This window comes from Manacus vitellinus, unplaced genomic scaffold (assembly GCF_001715985.3).
Source record: "Manacus vitellinus isolate BGI_N305 unplaced genomic scaffold, ASM171598v3 scaffold_17_pilon, whole genome shotgun sequence".
Taxonomy (NCBI): Eukaryota; Metazoa; Chordata; class Aves; order Passeriformes; family Pipridae; genus Manacus; species Manacus vitellinus.
Window position 1 is genome coordinate 6,613,149 of NW_021939256.1, and position 20,324 is coordinate 6,633,472.

At 39.2% G+C, this 20,324-nt stretch overlaps 2 protein-coding genes across 3 annotated transcripts; both read left to right on the forward strand.

Moving 5' to 3' along the window:
- The first annotated feature begins 1,166 nt into the window (after positions 1-1,166).
- Positions 1,167-6,661, forward strand: CHMP5 (charged multivesicular body protein 5). Its single transcript, XM_029958935.1, has 7 exons — positions 1,167-1,338; positions 2,074-2,120; positions 3,691-3,784; positions 3,865-3,936; positions 4,973-5,081; positions 5,465-5,577; positions 6,064-6,661. Exons 1-7 carry the CDS (start codon positions 1,309-1,311, stop codon positions 6,112-6,114), a joined length of 516 nt encoding a protein of 171 aa, XP_029814795.1. The 5' UTR covers positions 1,167-1,308; the 3' UTR covers positions 6,115-6,661.
- Positions 6,662-6,937: 276 nt separating this feature from the next.
- Positions 6,938-20,277, forward strand: BAG1 (BCL2 associated athanogene 1). 2 transcript variants are annotated; one of them, XM_008931663.2, is made up of 7 exons: positions 6,938-7,021; positions 10,796-10,924; positions 11,075-11,157; positions 11,875-11,988; positions 12,492-12,599; positions 14,647-14,709; positions 16,935-20,277. In XM_008931663.2, the coding sequence occupies exons 1-7, from the start codon at positions 6,979-6,981 to the stop codon at positions 17,022-17,024; spliced, it is 630 nt and encodes a 209-aa protein (XP_008929911.1). In that variant the 5' UTR covers positions 6,938-6,978; the 3' UTR covers positions 17,025-20,277. The 2 variants fall into 2 exon arrangements, with proteins under 2 accessions (XP_008929911.1, XP_017925587.1); XM_018070098.1 differs by lacking the exon at positions 11,875-11,988 and having other exon boundaries at positions 6,942-7,021.
- The last annotated feature ends 47 nt before the right edge of the window (positions 20,278-20,324 follow it).

Genomic DNA, 20,324 nt, shown 5'->3' on the forward strand with positions numbered 1-20,324 from the left:
AATCACAAATATCTCTCTTTCTTGCTATTAGTAAAATATTTGGCATAATAGAAAGCTTAATACAAATTTTTCAATGCCAGCTGTGCCCAGGCACTTCACTATCTTGTGTGAAGGGATCATATCAAACGTTCCACTCAGGATGCCTCTGGCAAATGCATGTTGCTGTCATAGAGCACAGTTTTTGAAGGGTCATTGAAACACCAGAATGAAAATCCACATAATTGTATGTGCTTAGCCACAGCATTAGCAAGTCAGAATTGTAAATTTGCACTGATGTCTCCTGCTATAATTGGAATGTCATTGTATTCTAATCCCTAGAGGGGCTCCTTGGAATGAGAAGTGAATAAGCTTTATCCTGTTGTTTCCAGAGAAATGCTGTGATAGTCAGTTCATGTTAAGAAGGCTTTTTATGAATTTGTGTATGCTGTTCGAATTACCTATACCCATTCTCGGTTATGTAATTGTCATCTTTAACCCTCTTATGGTGAAGGATTAAAATATTTCCCTAATGACAGCCCTGTGGTATGCATTGCACCAGGGCTGTTAGGGTTGGCTGCTGGGGGTCTCTCTATGAAACTACTGTTGGGATTTGGAGCAAAAGCACAGTAAGAATTCAGAGTAGCTACCAGGTCAAAGTGCTGTGTCCTGGGACCCTTTGTGGGAACTGATGGGAACAGCATCTCTCTCTGACAAAGCAGTTAGGCACCTTTGAAAAACTGTTTAAGTCTGGGCTTCTTAGATGTAACCTGTAATCCAGATATCATTCTGAAGGATTAATGTTCTCTGCCCACCAAAAATAAACCCCAAGCCTTGCTGAACACGCACCTTTCACTTTTGCATCACCCCCTGATCTGCTACCACGGTACGCTTATACATTTTTCCATTCCAGTTTAGTCCCTGGCCCTGTGTTGTTATTAGAAATTGTTGCATGGAGACGTGACTTGAGTGGGTTTGCAAGGGAGCATCTCAAAATGATGAGAACATGTTACAATAGCAGAGCTTCCTGTAACCTCAAGTGTGTTGCTTCTTGTGCTCCTTGTACAAGTTGTTTCACTTGATTCTGGTTTTGGATTCTCTGCAAAATCTAGACTTCACTTGTTTATAAAACCACTGAGCGAAGAAACAATTCAGTTAGAAACATATTGAAACTGAGGTTGTTCATTTTGTTGTCCAATACCTGAATAAAACCTTAATGAAAGTTGTTTTGTTTGTTTTCCCCGTCCTATATTAAAGGTGGATAGCAGAGCTGAGTCAATTGACAAGAAAATCGCTAGGCTTGATGCAGAACTGGTGAAGTATAAGGATCAAATGAAGAAGATGAGAGAGGGACCTGCAAAGGTAAGAATCTTCTGTGGGGTTTAAGCATGAGAGGATGTGACTCACACTTCATGTCATGTAGTGGAGTGATTTAGCCAGTTCATCGGGTTCTTAGAAATGCATCTTGCCCTGCAGATGAGATATAAGATCCTGCAAGATTATTTTTATTAGACATGCGTCTTTGAACAGTGTTTTCATTGGTTTTTATTTCTTCTAAAGTGTCATGTAATTCCTCAGTCAGAAGTAACTTGCTTGCCTTGTTCCTTGTATTAATTAAGTGTGACAGAGAGTCTGTTTTGTTCATCAGCCAAAACCAAAAGGTCTGCACTATGCCTAAAGGGAGCAGGACAACCCATTTTTAAAGGGGATGAACTTACAATACAAGATGTATCCAATAATAAACATATCTGATATAAACAGTATTGTTAAAGCACCTGTTGCAGTATTACTTGATGCTGACCATTAAAATGTGTTAATGAAAGATGGCTCGGATGGACTAAGCTTGATTTTCATGTTTATTGAAAACATAATTCAAAAGCCTGGAATTGAAAGTATTTTCTATTAGAAGCTTCGTGTACTCACCTGTTTGGTTAATCATTAATGCAGGACAACACTGAATGTGACTATTGCTAACCTCCTGGCACTAGTAACTGAGGAATCTTTTAGAAAACATAAATCTAATGCATTAGGTTTAAACAGTATAATCAAGTGTAAAGTCAGATATTTTTTATAATGTAACAATATTGTGTCTTTCAGAATACAGTAAAGCAGAAAGCACTGAGAGTGTTAAAGCAGAAGCGAATGTAAGTTGAAGCCTTTCTCAGCTTGTGATTAATAAAAGCCTTTTTTCTTTAAGGAGGGGTGGCACACTTTCATCTCTCTTTCCAGTACTCTTCTGAGCATTCTTTAAAGAAAAATGCCTTTAAAGAACAAGCCTTTCAGAAGCATCTTCTTACAGATTTTGCATCAGCATTTAAATGTCAGTCTATAAATTTATATTGGTACAAGGTGACTGAAATCTGCTCATTAGTGTAGCTGTGTTTGGCTCCTAAACATTCTGAGAGATTGCCTCATTTTATATTATTAATTGGTTACTGTAAATTGTGTACTTGAAGACCTTGCTCTGGTTTATTGGAAATTTACCTGTTCTCTGGGGACACCCTTGAGGACTTGAGCAGATGTAGCGAAGGTAATTGTGTTTATGCAAATAAACCAAAATGGACGGGCTGGGTGATCATGTGCTCTGGTCTTGTCTAGTATACTGGCTTGAAAAGTATCTTGAACAGATCCAAAGAAAAGATGTCAGAACAAAGCAAGTATTCGTGAATGTTTCATTGCAATATCTTACAGTCCATGAACTGCAAATCTTAGATGCTACCTGAGCCAAAGCCAAAGCTTGTGTCATCTTGTATTTCATGTCCTTCAGATAAATTGTACCTTTATAGATTTACTCAATTACTTGTTAAGTATTTGTGAACTCTTACCATCCAAAATATCATATGGCAAGGAATGCAATAGTTTAGTTAGATGTTGTGAGGAGGGCTTGATTTTGTGGTTTACGTTTTGATTTTTTTTTTTCTGTATTTTGACTGTGCTGCCTGTTAATCTTCCTTGCTAGTTGTTCCTCTATTTACAGTTGCCAGGCCCCTCATAATAGGCTATTGTCATATCCCTCAGTCATCTCTTTTCCCTCTTGTTGAACAGTAATGCATTTAGCTATTAGTTGTCCAGAAGATTTTGTATTTGGTTCATCCTTGTCTTGCAGACCTCCCACTTTGGATGTTTGAAGGACTCATTGTTCATTTTTATGCTTTTGTTCTTTTGCTTAACTTGACGTAGTCTACATTCTTGATTTAATACAAGTTTACCTCGGAGAAGGATGGTTTCTTGATTTTTAAAATCTCCCTTTTGTTTTTGGTTAGCCTTAATGGTTTCCTTTTGGTACCCTATCCTCCCCCCACTCCCTGCCCTGCAAAGCTCCAGTGCAGAGCCATTGTGGTTTGGATAACCTGGCAACTCTTCCATTCTGCTTAGAGCATTAGTGAGCATGGCATGCATGTCAAGCTTATGGTGATTAAACTCCTCCTATATGCTCACCTACTCCTAGGCAAATTTGGTGTTGCTATCAGTTAAAACAGAAGCTTAGTTCAGGAATAGCTTTGTCAGCTTCAAATAAACAGAAATGCACAATGGCTAGATTCTTATGAAGCTGTTTATTCTGCAGTTGTTTATAATAAATGAAAAACACCCCAAATCTGTTCCTATGTTTAGACTACTTCTGCTGATTTTTCAATTTTTAAAAAAAAATTGAAAATGTTTGTGGTAATAATTAGTGTGGTGTTTTAAAGCCATTATTTGTATTGTTTTTAACAGGTATGAACAACAGAGGGATAATCTGTCACAGCAGTCTTTTAATATGGAACAAGCTAATTACACTATTCAGGCACTGAAGGATACAAAGACAACGGTACCAGTTTATTAATCTCACACTTGTTTAATTTGTGTGTGCTACATCAGATAGAAGCATGTGGTCTGACTCTCTTTTAGGTGGATGCAATGAAACTGGGGGTGAAAGAAATGAAGAAAGCGTACAAGCAAGTCAAGATTGATCAAATTGAGGTGAGCTTCTATAGTTAAATGATTAAAGAACAGAAATAATGTACTGAAATAGTGGTGAGTGGACTATTAACTTGAAGGTTAATACTCCACTATTCCTGACTATTTTAGTTGGCTTTTTTTATGGGACCACCATCGTAATCCCTTCCTGATTTTTCTGGTACTGCGTAATCAGTTGTTGGCCTTATTGTTCTGATTATTGTTTCCTTGCTGAGCTAATCTTTGAACTTTCCCTTCTCTCCTTTCCTCTCCTCTGCACTTCAGCATAAATGTTAGTGGATACTTCCTGCTATGGCTTTTTTTGTCCTTTTTTTTTCCCCCCATGCAGATTAGTCCTTTACTCCCCCAGTTTAAGAAAGTGCCTGATTAAAAAGAACAAAACCTAAAAGCAAAAAAACACCAATCAAACAAAAAAATGTAATTTCAAGAAATCAGCAAGGCCTGGCCCTGACTTCAGACAATGTATAACCCCCCTGATAAGATCATTAAATATAATTTCAAAAATGCTGCACTTAAGCTCTTATCCAATGCCAGTGCTGAATTCCTTCAAGGTCTCTTTCCTACGCAGTTATGTGGCCTGAATTGTAAACCTTTAGGCAACTATTGTCTCCTTACTTGTACCCAAGTACAGTGCCCATAAGTGTGCTAAAGTATCTTCTAAATTTTGCTGTGGCACAACTTAGCTTAGTGCTTATTTTCCAGATGGTAGATTTAATTTGTCTAGATTTCATACCTTTTCTGCTTTTCAAGATAATGGTGGACTGGCTAATTTATTAGAGGTTTTTAGTTTTCCCTGAAGAATACTTCAAACAAAAGGATTTTGCAGAGATGTTTCAAGGTTCCTCTTTTTCTATCTCATACATTATAATTTTAATAGTAGTTAAAGCCACATTAGCACTGAATGCATGTGCCTTGACTTGTATTAATGCTGCTTCAAAAAAATGGTTTATGCATTAAAAGAATTGAGTGCTTTGTATGTTGGAATTACTAAACAGAATTTGATTAAATACGGACCAATTGAAATTGATTGTTGCTTCAGGACATACAAGATCAGTTGGAGGATATGATGGAAGAAGCCAATGAAGTCCAGGAGGCACTGAGTCGTAGCTATGGAACACCAGATATTGATGAAGATGATTTGGAAGCAGGTGAGGAAAGGGGAGGATGATTTTTTATATTCCTAAATGTAAAAATCATCATACTGTCATACAGTGAGGTTTAATTTGATAAGTCAAATGCTTTAAATGTATTTTTTAAAAACTGGTTTTTTTAAACATTAAATCTGCATTTCCTTTAAGAGCAGTAACAAGAGCATGAGACAAACATGAGGTACTCACCAATGGAATGCTGCAGGGCAGGGAAAGAGGTTCTCTCTAGTGTGTATGTGTGTGTGTATTTCTGACCGATGACTAATGCTAATTAAGTCTGAATGTAAGCATTCAGTATGAACTGTGTTTCTTTGTAAGAGCAGCTTTTCTTTTGCAAAAGGAATTCCTTGCATAATTTTTCAACCAGCATAATTCACTTTCAGAACTGGATGCGTTAGGTGATGAGCTTTTAGCTGATGAAGACAATTCCTACTTAGATGAAGCCGCATCTGCACCAGCAATCCCAGAGGTCACTCCTACAGACACAAAAAACAAAGTGAGTCTTTTGCTTTTTAAAAGTGAATTACATTTTTGTTTGTTTGTTTTGAATTAATCACATTTGTGTTGGTTACTTTATATTTGGGACCATTAATATTTTGAACAAAAAAGTGTGCTTAATGTTTTATGTATTTTGAATACTACATATGACAGAATACAGGTACAGGAATGCTCTTAATTATATTTAAAGAAAATAACTAAAATGGCATTTTGTAATTCCTATCAAATATTTTCAGACTGGAAGTATAATTTAAGTGTACCGTTACAACTCTAGTAATAGTTATTCTTAAAACCGTAAGAAAGTGTTCTCTATGTTTGGTTTTGGGGCTTTAATAGAGCTCCATATGGAGGAAGTACACTTTGATTCCAGCTGTCACACAGTGACAAATGCAGATATAGAAACTTTATAGAAATGGTAAGGAAACATTTGTGAAACGTTCTGTTTGGTAGAGAGTTGTTAACCCATTCTTCTTCTTTCTTACAGGATGGTGTATTGGTGGATGAATTTGGATTGCCAAAGATCCCTGCAACATAAATGTTTCAAAAGCACAATGGATATAATGAACTATACTTTACAAATTGTTTTTTTTTTTTTAAATCCTGGAGAGCTTGTCCTTCCAGTGTAACCTTAATATCACTACATCCTAGAATGCAATATGAATGGCTGGTGGTGTTCTTTCTTTGAAGAAAGTTGTTCTGCTACTGACTTTTCTGTTAATGGAAAACTCGTCACAATTCCCTTCGGTGGAAGCAGTCAGTCTTACAGGTTTTGATTTCCGTGTCTAATGGACAAAGTAAAACGTGAAGAGTAGTGGTGGCTGTTGATAGCTGAGGTTTATTTTGACTTTGTATTATGTTTCTCTTTCTTGAGACTAAGACTGTACGTTGCTGCTTACTCTCTGTAAAATAGCTCCCTTATTACTATGCTTATTTGATAAAAGAACTCAACGCAATTTTTAAACTACTGCAGTCTCGAGAGTTTTATGCGATTGTACTTGTAACCTTTCAGAAAACTGTACCAAATCGGGTCGTCGTTAACTTTATGTATTCTATGGAGACATAAAACCACGTAGATTAGCAGATCCCTCTGTGTGGTGTTTTTGGTACCTGATTTGGTCTTCCAGACGGGGCGGGGGCAGGTTATCAGCGCAGTGTGTGGCACAAGCACAGGATTTGCCAGAGGCGGGGTCTGGATCTGATCCCAGAAGCATCTAGGGTGGCAAAAAAACCCGTCCCGTTTACGGCCGGGTTGCCCCGGCCGTGCCCTTGCTGCTTGTGGGGGGGAGAAAGCAATAACAGCGCCCCGGGAAGGCGGCATTCCCGTTTTCCTGGTGCGGAAGTGACGTGCTACGGGCGCGCCCCGGGAGGTGCCGCAGACGCTTCCCTGTGCCGGGGTGAGATGGCGGCGCCCGGAGCGCCGGTGACCGTCACCGTCACTTACAGTAAGAGCCCCGGGACAGGGGAGCGGCCGGGGGGCTCGGCTGCGGCGGCGGGGGCTCCGTCCGGCTGTTTCGGTGTGCAGGGGCGGGGCGGGCGGGCCGCGGCTGCCCCGGGAAGCGGGGAGCGGCCGGGGCCGGCTCGGCCCCGCTCGGCCCGCTCTCCATCCCCACTGCTGCCATAAGGTTTCGCTCCTTGCTGGCCACCGATTCCAAGTGTCTCTCTCCGGCTGGATCGCAGGCGTAGACCTGCCGTGAGGGGGGATAGTGGGAGCAGGGGACAGGGCGGCCTTTGCCAGGGAGCGCAGAGCTCGGATCGGTGGGGGGCAGCGGGGATGATCGAGGAGCTGGAGCATCTCTCTTACGGGGAAAAGCTGAGGGAGCTGGGCCTGTTCGGCCCCGAGAAGAGACAACTGAGAGGGGACCTTGTCAATGTGTATGAATGTGTAAAGGCGGGATGCCAGCAGGATGGATCCGGGCTCTTCTCGGTGGTGCCAGGCAATAGGACAAGAGGCAGTGGGCAGAAACTGATGCACAGGAAGTTCCACCTGCATACGAGGAAGAATTTCTTTACTGTGAGTGTGACTGAGGACTGGAACAGATTGCCCAGAGAGGCTGTGCAGTGGTCTTTTCTGAAGATATTCAGAAGTCATCTGGACACAATCCTGTCCCATCTGCTCTAGGATGGCCCTGCTGGAGCAGGGAGGTTGGACCAGCTGACCCACTGTGGTCCCTTCCAGCCTGACCCATTCTGTGATCCTATTGTTCGGTAGTAATCTTCATTTAGATGCAATATATTGCTGAAGTCAGCACTGCATGTTAAAGGCAGGTGCTACCTGATAGGTTTTCTTCTTCTTTGTTGAAAAATACTTGGATGTTTGCAGCTAGTGGGCTGCAAGACTGCAACAGAGAGTGTGGTTTCTTCAGTATGACAGATGGGTGCTGACCTGGTGGAATGGGTCACTCAAAGGCCGGCTTACACAGTTGAGGTTTTTTCCCTCAAAAAAAGAAATATGAGGAGGGAGAAGGAGGTGGAAGGGAAGATGGTCTTATATCTGCAAAAAAATATAAAAAGTTAGTGTGAAGAGGTGAGAATAGCCCTGACTCCACAGTATGGAAATACCATGGTTAAATTTTGGTGAAGTGAGACAGTAGGAGGACTGAGGAGGATAGTAAGGTATTAAATCAACAAGGTATTCTGCTCATTTTTGTTAGCAAAACTTGTTAATTTTTTGACTAGATTTTTTTAAATTATTGAATAATAAATTCAGCCTGTGTTCCTTTTGCACCATGCTGGTGATGTTCTTTCCATCTTTAGAGTTTATTTCTGTTTGCTCATTCATGTTTTCAAATTGTTACATTATTTTGTTAAAATGTTTTCTTTATCACCTGGTAGTTTTATTTAAGAGTCTTTGGTGAGGAACTTTGTGGAATAATATGTTTGAATTGTCATTATTCATGTGCTCGTTGATGCCTTCAGAGAGCTCCATTTGGTCTGAGGGGTTTTCATTTGCAAAGATGTCAATAACTTCGAGATATTGACATATTTATAATTCCAACATCTTGCTCTTTGCCATCAGTCATCTTATGTGAGAATGTTTTCATCTTTCCTATTTTTTCTTACCTGGTAATTACTTTGTCATTAATAAATAGCAAATAGAAGCCATTGTTCACCTTGGGCTTCAGCTGGCTGATTTACACCTGCTGCTGTCAGATGCTGATTTAACACTTTGCACAAATGTTTTTAGTAAAGTTTTGCATGCATGAGTGAAAGTGGGGAAAGATGCAAATTAGGGTTGAGAAACAGAACAGCAGTAGACCCACATGCATCACTTCACAATCTGCAAGTATGGAGGGTTGACCCTGGCTGGACGCCGGGTGCCCACCAAAGCCACTCTGTCACTCCCCTCCTCAGCCGGGCAGGGGAGAGAAAATAGAAGGAAAGGCTGGTGGGCTGAGATAAAGGCAGGGGGATATCACTTACCAGGTACTGTCACGGACAAAACAGACCCGACTCGGGGAAACGTAGTTTATTAACATTCAAATCAGAGTACAATAATGAGAACTAAAAGAGAAAAACTCACCTTCCGCCAACCCTCCCTCCTTCTTGGGCTTCGCTTTCGTCCCAAATTCTTTAACTCCTACCCCCTGAGCAGTGCAGGGGAAGGGAGGCTGTGGTCAGTTCATCACACTCTGTCTCTGCTGCTGCTTCTTCCTCACACTCTTCCCTTGCTCCAGCGTATGGGTCCCTCCCATTGATTGCAGTCCTTCAGGAACAGGCTGCTCCAGTGTGGGTTCCCCACAGGGTCACAAGCCTTGCCAGCAAATCGGCTCCAGCGTGGGCTCCTCTCTTCAGAGAGCCACAGGTCCTGCCAGTAGCCAGCTCCAGTGCAGGCTTCCCAAAGCGGCCATAGCCTTCTTAGGGCATTCACCTGCTCTGGTGTGTGTCTCCTCCACAGGCTGCAGGTGGATCTCTGCTCCACTGAGGACCTTTGTTGTGAATTTTTTTTTTACAGTCTGCCCAAAAGTGGTACTTATAATTTCTAATTAAACTGGTTCTCTAGTTAGACAGGCTTCATCTGTTCTTTTCCTCAGTTAATGCTTGTTTTTGTTTTTTTTTTCTCAACTCCTCATAGGCAGAGCCCTTATGCAAAGCAGTTGTATATCAAAACAACTGTTTGAAATATACTGAGATTGTGCTTTGTGGGATTTTTTTTTCCACAACAAATTGGGAAGTTCTGTTTATGGAAAATGCTTCAGTGAGGGGGACATAATGTAATTTTAAGCTTAAGAATGTCTTAGAATTAACAAGTATTGTTAGAGCTTTAAAGTTTTTGAGGCCACAGTGTCACTTTTCATGTGACTGTGGGAGGCTGGAGTATTTTAATATCAATATTAATATTAATCTTCTTTATCAAAGATACATGCACTTAAAATTAGTGGCATGAGAATAGTTTTATTTCTGGTATTTGCTCAGGACTTTTCTCTTCCTGCAGAGTAAAAAATACCTGTCTTGATTTCCCATGCAGCCAGTGATGGCTGATTCCTGTGGGTGCTTTCAGATTGACAGATCTTAAATGCATGGGAACAGAGGGTTATAGAAAGGGTCTGTTGCAAAGCAGAGATTAATAGGCATACTCCTTTTTTCCTAAGAACTTCCTCCTTACTGCATGCAAGTAATCTTAGGGAGTCTGAATAGGATGCTCCATAAGTGGATTGTGACAGATAAGCTGGGGCTTCTCAAAGTGGTTAAGGCTACTTATCAGTAGTATTATGGGGAGAAGTAGTTTTTGGACTGTGAGAATTCTGTCTGATTGGTGTGGAGGCAACACAGGGTAGACACTGATGGCTTGTTTCTCACGTATGGGGAGTGGGGAGCAAAGGAACTGATAAATTGTCTCAGATACCAAGACTCATGCTATTAAAAGTTCCTACAAGTGGGAAATGGGATACATCAGGAAGGTGTGGGCTTTCATGCTTCAGCTTGTGGAATGTCTGGACACTATCTGTACTCTTAAAAAAGAGATAGGGAGTAATATTTAGCAGGAGCATTATGCCAGTAAAATACACCCAATCGAACTCTTCAGATTATTACAGTGTAAACCAAAACTTTCAACTCAGGTCAGTCACTCCAAGAGGAAAGACTGAAAATTATGATTTTACATGAGAATCAGTGGTTTGAGAACTTTTTGCATTAATGGAAATAAATATTAGAAATGGATTTTCTGTAATGTTTCCTAGGTATTTCTAGGTATTACTGTTACTCTGTTTTTCTGTTAGGCAACGAAAAACACAGTATTCAGGTTGCTTCTCAACAAGAAGACGGTGAACCTACACTACAAGACATGGCTGTACTTATTGAACAAGTCACTGGAGTTCCAGTTCCCTTTCAGAAACTGATATACAAAGGTAACTTATAAATCTGCAACATTTCTTATAGATGATAACATTTCATCTTAGTCGCTTTCAAGTGTCAATGTTTTGAATATCTTTAAAAAGACATTCTTATGCCACTAACCATACTTTAGCTGGTTTTTTTCTCTCTTGTTTTTCATTTAGGAAAGTCTCTGAAAGAACTGGAACAACCATTATCAGCACTTGGCGTTAAAAATGGTTGCAAAGTCATGTTGATTGGGAAAAGGGTAAGTGTTGCCTTTGGACCTTTTTTTTCCTTAAATTATTGTAATTTTTGTCAGTAAGTCAGATGCTGAACACAGAAACAGGTTACAGCATTAACCTAATTTTGTATACCTATCCACAAAATTGAATTCAATCTCATGTTACCCTGCAAATAACTGCAGTTTGTACATTTCTGAAATTACATTATTGACTGGCTTCTGCTTTACGTTATTGACAAGACTTTGCGTAATCTATTGTCAGTGCTCATGAACCTTCTGTGAACCATGACCTTATCTGCTCATCTTTTTTTTTCTGGTTTAATAAAAACCTCCCCCAACTGTAGCTACTGAGTCTGCTGGGTTATTTCTGGTGAAAGGACTTGTGGCTGGCTTTGCCAAGTAGAGGACAAGGTAATAATCTTGTGATGTAAATGCTACCTCTACTTTAAAAATGCTAAGTTAACAATAAGAAAAAAAAAAGTTTGCACTTTTCCTTTTTCCCTTCAATTTAATTTCATTTAGTGTGTTTATATACCTTACTCTTCTAATATTTGTAATTAAGCTTTGGAAGAAGCTTATTCATGAGAATTTACATATTCTCAAATATGAAAAGAATAGCCACAGTGTAGTATGTAAACCAACAGAAGCCTTTATGTCTGTGTCGCCACTGCTGCTGCTTTTTAGCTGCATTGTGTATCCACTTGTTCCATAGTTGTGAATGTTGTACTTTTGAATACACAGAATAGTCCAGAAGAAGAGGCTGAATTAAAGAAGTTAAAAGATTTGGAGAAGTCAGTGGAGCAAATAGCTAATAAGTTAGAGGAAGTTAATAAAGAGTTCACAAGTATCCAGAAGGTATGCCAGTTTTGTATCACTTTATATCTTTGCAAAACAATTTTGTAGGTATATGTATTAAAAAAACCCAAACCAAAACAGTTTAAAGGTTTTGAGTAGTCAGTAATAGGCTGTCCCTCCTAACTGTCCAAGGGTCCTGTATAATTCTTAGTGAACTTCAAATGCCATTTATGAGTTTGCAAAATAGAGACATGGCACTTTTTGGAAAAAGGTAAATTTTGTTTCATGTGGGATAAATTATATTCTTTATATCTGGAAAAACATTAAAGAATTCACTTAAAGTCCAAAGGAGAATATCTGTTACTTGTTTATCTTTTAAGTAAACCTAGCAGATCTTACATTTACCATGTCAAGGATTGATAGAATTCAGATTGAGACTGGAGTCCCTACCATGCTTGAAACTACACAAATAGTAAATGGTGTTTTCTGTTGTTGTGGATTGGCAGATCTTCGAAGATTAGTATTCTGTAGGGTATGGGATAATTTTGGTTTTCCTTCCTCAGGGATTTTTAGCAAAGGAGCTCCAAGCAGAAGCACTAAAACAGCTGGACAAGAGGATAAAAGGAACTGCAGAGCAGTTCATGAAAACCCTGGAACAGATTGATGCCATTGTAAGTAACTAACTAACCACAGAAGACGGTAAAATCCCAACAGAAATTTGCTGTTAAGAATATGTTTTTTTTATTAAATGGCAGATTTGTAATCTAGAATTTGTAATTGCAGAGAACAGGTTGTTCTAAGAATTGAAAAAAAACCTGTCTCTTCTTAAATACCAGTCACTGATTTTGTTTACATAAGTTCATGACAAATCTGTCAAATTGCATGTATCAGGAGTGAGGACATTGATAGTGTTACTGACTCATAATTATGCTCTGGTGGCCCGTCCTCCTTTCTTGAGGATTTTTTTGAGTTATAGTTCTTCTTTAGAACTTAAATTACGGTGCTGTTCTGATGAAACTTAACTTCTCCTTGTCCCTGCTATACTTGTCATCTGGTAAATCTATACCAAATTAACATTTAAAGGATTAAAAGAAAGAAGTATTCTGAAAAACCATCATTGTGCCTGTAGCAAATATTTGCCAGACTTCTGGGAAGTTTTGCCACATACAATAAGATGAGAACTTACTATTAAACTTTTGAATTTGTCTGGATCAATAAGCATTTGATAAGCTTTCCCTAGTATAATCCTTCAATCCCTTAGCATGGATCATAAACATAAACTTAAAGCTTCAGAGGACAATTTTTCTAAAGCTCAAGGAGCATCACCACATGAAAGGGAAGATTTTCTCAAACCCTTTGATTAATCTGTCATTGCCCCAGGTGAGCCAAGACTCTTGTGCCCAACCAATGTGTCTGCAGTGTCCTGTTATGGGGACCCTTCACTGAGCAGTGTGGACTGGAGGGCAGTTCAGCTAACCTGTTCAGGGTTACATGCAGACAGAAAGACCCCCTCCTGGGTCTCCACACCTTTAATTAGTCTGTCGGCACCCCAGGAAAGATTCAGGGACACACACCAACAGCATGAGAGACCCCCTCACGGGTCTCCACAGTTGAATATGTTACCTGCTGCTGTCCAGCCTCCCTGCAATGCCATCTCATGACTCCAGTCATGGATTCGTCCCACCAAGTTTCAGTAGTGAAAACTAAGTTGTAGCTTTCTACTCCAGACACCCTGCTCTTAGGAACCAAGAGGGAAACACCAATGAAATACCTCAAAGGCTTTAAGAAGTATTCCTCTAGGAAGGTGATACAGCTGACAGCCCAGCTGAAGTGCCTCACAACAACGCATGTGGCACGGCCAACAAACAGGAGGATTAGAAACCATTTGTCTGAACAATAAAAGAGCACCTTTTTTTTTGTTTTTGATTGTTACAAAAGTTTATGTCTCTAAACCTTGCAGAGGGGCTCACATTTTTGCTGAAATGAAACAGTACTATAAAGAAACTTCTATTCTTGATCTGGAGTTAGATTAGAAAATAAAAGGTGTACTAATGAGAAAATTCAAGAACTGTATGTATTTTCAACAGTGAGAGCACAATGTTTCTAAACATGTTTACATAAACATTATATAATGATAATTATCTGTACGGGTATTTTAACTGTTAAAAAAAATCATAAACCTGAGCACCATTCCCCAGCAACACTCCACTTTCACATAGCTCGAAAAGGACAAAAGACGTAACATTTGCCAGGAAGAAATACATGAATATATATTGGGTGGTAGGAGTACAGAAAATTATGCCATTTTAATTAAATTAAAAGCTGACAGCGTGTAACACCTCACATCTGTTGCCTTCCGTGAGTACATTGCAGAGATGATCAGATATACAGCTCTAACAGACTGGCAATGTCTGCATTACTGATGATACATTCTAATGATGGCAAATGATTGAGTTAATGTATTATGTAGCTTATTTCTGTATGCTACCTAAAGACAAGTGGTAAATTTTCTAGCTCTGTTTTTTTGCAGTCAGCATGCCTCATCCCTGACTTTTTTTATTACTTTTTCTTATCAATTCTTTCTTGTGTAATCATCCTCACTAAGCAGGCATGACATTCAGGATGCCTGTTCAGGGGATTCTTTGATAATTTCAGTTTTTGCTAATATGTTAATTTCACCATTAAGCTTCATCAACTTGTTTGTTTATTTTACTGCAGAATCTGCCAGAGAATTTCAGTGATTGCAAACTCAAAAAGAAGGGGTTAGTGAAGAGGGTTCAGGTGAGTTTTCTTGGTTTGTTTTTGGTGGCGGTTTATTTCCTGTTTTTTTTCCCATTAATGCTGGGCACTTGTACACAAGAGTTTGTGAAAATGAGCTGTTTAGATTTTCTCAGTGTTTGTTCTGACATTGATATTTTTTATGACCTCCCTTTGAGAGGTATTTAATACTTTATAAAACAGCATACAACAATACAGATTTTCATTGCTCGTGCTGGTTGTCAGTGCTTGCCATTTACATTAGTGGTTGGCCTTTTTGCTGTGTGATAATGTTAAATAATTCTTATAAAGTATAACTAGTAAGGAAAACAGGATTGATCATTCCTTCTTTTTGGCATCCTGGTGGATTGGAGTAATGACTGAGGTCTGGGCACAAGGATGCAGTCAGCTGTAACCCCTGCTGACCTACTCCTGACCTTGCCAGAGATGTTCTTTGGAAAATTTAGCTTCTATTGCAATGTACCAACTTTGTATGGAGAGTAGGTCTTTAAAATAAGATCTGTACAGAAGAGCAGCTGGGGGCGAGGGGTTAAGTTGCTTTGCTTTTTTATGATGCTTATAAATTCCTAGGCATTGTTTGCTTAGAGACCTTGAACTGAAGGTTTGTTAATAAATACTGGAATTCAGCCCCCTCCAGTCAAATTTACATAAATGAATGCTAATGCTACTTGTATTACTGGTTTTATTTGTTTTGCTTTATTCCCAGGTTAGACTCCTAAAAATTAATTGTGTTAAGTACCTGGCATTCATATATGGAGTTGAAAGATTCTGTCTTTTACTGTAACCTTACTAAGTACTTCACATTGGTGTTTCACAAGCTTTTTAAAACAGCCATCTATTTTAGAGGAGGGCCTACGAAGAAGCACTTTGTAGTAGAAATGGTTTTAGTTAAAGCTTTAGGGACAAAGCATTTGTACTCAGTTACTGAGATAAGTTCAGACAATGCAAATTGGAATGAAGGTGGTTGCTGGAGTAGCTGTGTTATATGGGGCTCTGAACGTGCTCTTGATTCCTTATGCCTAACCACAGCAGCATGGACTGATGGCTATAAACTTTGTGGCAAGCTATTAGACCTCCACTCCTGGATGAAGTTACAGCAGAAATAAGTGGGGCTTTGAATAAGAATTGCTGTTAAAGTATAAAACAGACTCTGTTGAGCAGAGATCAGAATTACTGATGTGCTTTTATAGGCACAGTGTTCTACAACTGTAGGTCATGAACCCTTTGAGGACTGCAGAAGAATCTTTAGGGGTTGCAGACCAGAGCAGTCAACAACAGTTTGTTTTTCCAGAGCAAGAACAAGAAAACAGTGGCAAGTTATGCTTGTTACTCCTAAGTATTCATGAAAGCAAGGGGGAGCTATTAACTGCCTTCTATTGCTGGCAGTCATATATCTTCTAGGATGCAGAGATAAGTATAAAACACTTGCAGCCAGCAGCAGCAGTTGTTATCACCTTGATTTTTTATCCCTCAAGTCCTTAATGATGTAAGTTGATGATGGCTCAAGGGATTGGATTGGTTGAAAACAGTGCGATGGTTGAGAAACATTCACCTAGCACAACAGTTTGCTGCTCTAGAGGGAAAGAGGTTTCTTAGTGTCATTTTAATGTAAATCATGTGAAATATCTGGTTTGACTGTTAGAGTCTGGTGCAGACATAGCAAAACCAAGTGCAAGACTTGAATAGCTAGTGGAAGAATCTTCTCAGAAACTGCAGTGTACTTGCTTACCTTAGGATTGGCCTAAAATCATTTATTGGCTTAAATGCTACTTACTGATAAAGATGAAGGTTCAATGGTGCCCTGTAGTCCAGAGAAATAGAAGAGCTCTTGGTTTAATGAAAGCTCATTTTAGATTTGACTGAGTAGGTTTGTCATTCCCACCCCTTGGCCTCTGAAGTATGTGTTTTGGAAAGGAGCTTAAAAGTCATGTTCCAAACTGAATGAAGCACTAACTTGTCTGAACCTTTATGTTTCTCATTATTGTTTATGAAAGTACTTCAGCGGCAGGACTGGTGATGATGGGCAGCCATGCTGTTGCCTTATCAAATGTCATGTTTCTTTTGGGTTCTGGATAAATGCAGTTGTGAATAAGCTATTATCAAAACAGCTGGAAGGTGGTTATTGAGTTGGCATCTTCAGATTCAGGATAGGAACTTTCTGTTCTTAAGAGGCACCTTCCACTGCTAAATTGCATAACCAGTGACATTTGTTTGTTTCTTATTCTTAGGTTTTTCTTGCCCAGTGTGATACCATTGAAGGAAATATTGGTCAAGAAATGGACAAGCTACAGTCAAAGAATTTGGCATTGGCAGAATGAGGCATCGCCTTACATAATTAGGAAACATAATTGCTCTATGAGCAAGAAGAAAAGTTTGCTCTTTGTTTTGGAGCACATATCCAGCTTCCGTTTTTTTTTTTTTCTTTTTTAAACCCAGTCTGTTAGACTGGTACCAGTCAATCATTTCTTGCTGGTTTGCCGCTTGGTTAGAAATATTATTTTGAAAAGAAAATCCTTCCTGAAGAATGGCAGAACTAATCTTTGTGATGAATTATGTATCTTACGGATGAATGTTTAGTTAACTAAGTTATGAAGTTTTTGATGATGGGCAATTTTGTCTGATGTATCTTTGAATTTATTTACAGCTCAAATCAAAGAAGGTGTATAATTGTACAAGTGCCATAAGTTGCAGTTGTAGGACTTCAGCTTGATTGAAAAAGGCAAACTGAGACAACATCTGGGAAAGCTGAACATTCTAGTAGACAGTTCAGAGCAATAAAAAACCCTACGCATTTGTATCTACTTAATGTTTGTATGCATTTATAAATATAAGAAAGCTTGACTATAAGGGAGTTGTACCTATTTTAGCCTTAAATTGTCATAATAAATGGAATGTACTGTAACATGTATGGTACTTAATTTTGAGTGGTGCTTTAAGTTGTTACTGAGCTCCTTGATACAGATGTATGTTTTTTACATAGATTTCTGAGGTACTGTGGTTTTTATAGATTATTTGTATTTTTATTATTTGTGTTCTGTCTTAAAATATGTTGGGAAATGAAATGAGATTACTCGTGCTGCTCAAATACCAAGGGTTCAGTTCAAGCAAGGTATAATTAAGGAGCTATTTTGAAAGGGTTTTTTATACTTTTTTCTGATTTTACTGAATTCACGATGCTATATTTAATGGAAAAATGCAGTGATTATTTCTAGTATGTTAAGGCAGTCAGTGAATTTTTATAACACATTGCAAAGTGACACAGCTTTATTTTAGCAATGCCATTTGTCTGAGGGTTATGACTGATTCTCACAGTCAGATATGTGTCGTGCTTAACCTTCTCTGTTAGGTGAAAAATAAGGTTTTTGCCAGAGATAGGAACTTTGAGTGGGTGCAGCCAGCTTTGCAGTTGTTGGTCAGAGGCTGTAGCCTATGGTCAGAGCCTGTGACCATACTGTAGGTGGTCGCCTGTAGCTAACACAACTGTAATAGGAGTTGCTTTTTCACTGATGCTTCTGGTTGGTAGGTCAGTCATACACATAGCTGCTGGTGAAGTAGTGACTGGTAAGGAGCCTCTTTCTGTGGGAAAAATAAAGCTCTTTCATCCCAAATGAGTCAGACTGAGAATGTTTAGAAATGGCCCTTAGGTAGTGAGCCCTTATCCATATGTTTTAATGTTAGCTGTCCTTTCAAGATAAAAATAGGAAATGTATGTAAAAAGATCTTAACTTCTAATAAGTTATAAAACTTAAACAATGCCTAAAGTGTTATTATTAAAGTATTATCTTTGATGTTTGTAATTGGAGGAGCATTTTCTTTTTAGTGAAAAATGCCATTGGACAAGTGAAGTGATAGTCCTGCATTAGAAAGGGTCACTATTCTAAAATGCTGGTTGACCATACCAAGATTTGTGTTGCCATGTTGTTAACCAGTTATTTCAAGCTTGTATTTTTAACTTATGAAATTCTCCTATCAGCATCTGTGGAGGATTTCATGGTCTAAACTCCTAGGAACCTTATCTATGTTAGGAAATGGTATCGTAGGACTGTGGAGGTTTTATCCTAGGCTACTAGTCTGGTCATGCTGCATTTTTCCCAGCACTTTAGGGTTAAGAGGAAGAAGCGTTGGTTGTAGCCATTTTTGTGAAGCCTTGCCTAGCCTGTTGCTGCTTCTGGACCAGATTCAGCTGACTCTTAAACCACCAGCAACACTTGCCTAATTCAGGGAATGCAGAATCATCCACTTTCCTGTGATGGAAAGGATCCTCACCCTCCCAACTATAGGTCCTCTAATGCATTGAGCTTTCACAGGTGCATGTATAATAAGCAAAATAATCCTCTTGTGCCCACAAAGAGAACTGGGAGCTGTGGTCATGGCTAGAACTATGTCCATTTCTGCTGTTCCTTTGTATTTCTCTCTCAGGCAAGAACACTTAAGGCTGCAGGCAGACATCATCTTCCCAGCACTTCTTCCCAGAAGCTGCTGCTTCTCGAGGTGTGCTTATGTGAGTACATCCTCAGCCTGTCTCAAAGCAAGGTGAATTAATTTTAGGATGTTCTGTAGTAGATCTCTTGATGATCTGGTACTTTTAGGCAAAAAGAGTGATGGTGAACCTCTCCCACCAGCACATCTGTATTCTGCAGAGAGTGGGTGTCCTGGGCTGAACTCACCTTACAGTGATAACTCCTGGTGTCTGATTTCTAGGACAAAAGAATGTGTATGAAGACCAACTTTTGCAGTATAAATTTTTTTGTCTTCCAAATACAAAAATGAGTTGTTTTGGAAAACAGATGGTTGTACTTAGAGTTATCTAAGACATTCTAGAGTGGATTGACTTTTATACTTAGTTTTCGAAGAGGAGTCCTACACTTTTTTGTCATAATAGCCTTAAATTTCGGTAAAAGCAAGCATCTATGCTTTTGAAAAGTGCAGCAGACTACAGTTGTGGGAGAAAGGGGAAGGGAGAGATTTTAAATATTCTTTAGAATTTGTAAATATAGATCTCAAGCAAGCTTAAGCTATATTCTCAATGATTCTGTAGTCCAGGTGTACTGTGATACCTGTTTTGCTACTGAATCATTTCCTCACCCCAGCCACCTGCCCTGATCATGTCAAAACAGAAGTTACTCCCTTTTGCCTTAGTTGCACTTATCCCATTGTCTTCCTCCAGTTGCTGTGTTGCTCTGGCTGTGTTTACACATCTTGGACTTGCCATCTGGGCAAAATGGTTTGTCTTTTAGGAAAATGGAAATTGAATTACACACTCCCTTGGCCCATTTTCTTCCCCAGATCCCACGGGCTGGTGTGAGATGAACCAAACCCAACATTCAGGGAGCTGTGGAGTCTTGAGCCGTGGGACGGGTTGCTCTCTGGAAACAGCATAAAATTAGTGGCATCCTCTGTGACCAAGTCCTCTAATGTCGCTGTAAACCTGGAGCAACACTTTTTGACTTCTAATGGACACTCATGGTTTGGAGTGGAACTTGGCACTAGATTTTTTTTGTTAACTTACTTTATTGTACTATCTACTATTATAAATGAAAAGGTGACAATAAAATAAGGAGAGTTCTCTGCTGTCCTTGGTCATGTTGTGGTCACTAAATTCTGTAGATGGGCTGTAT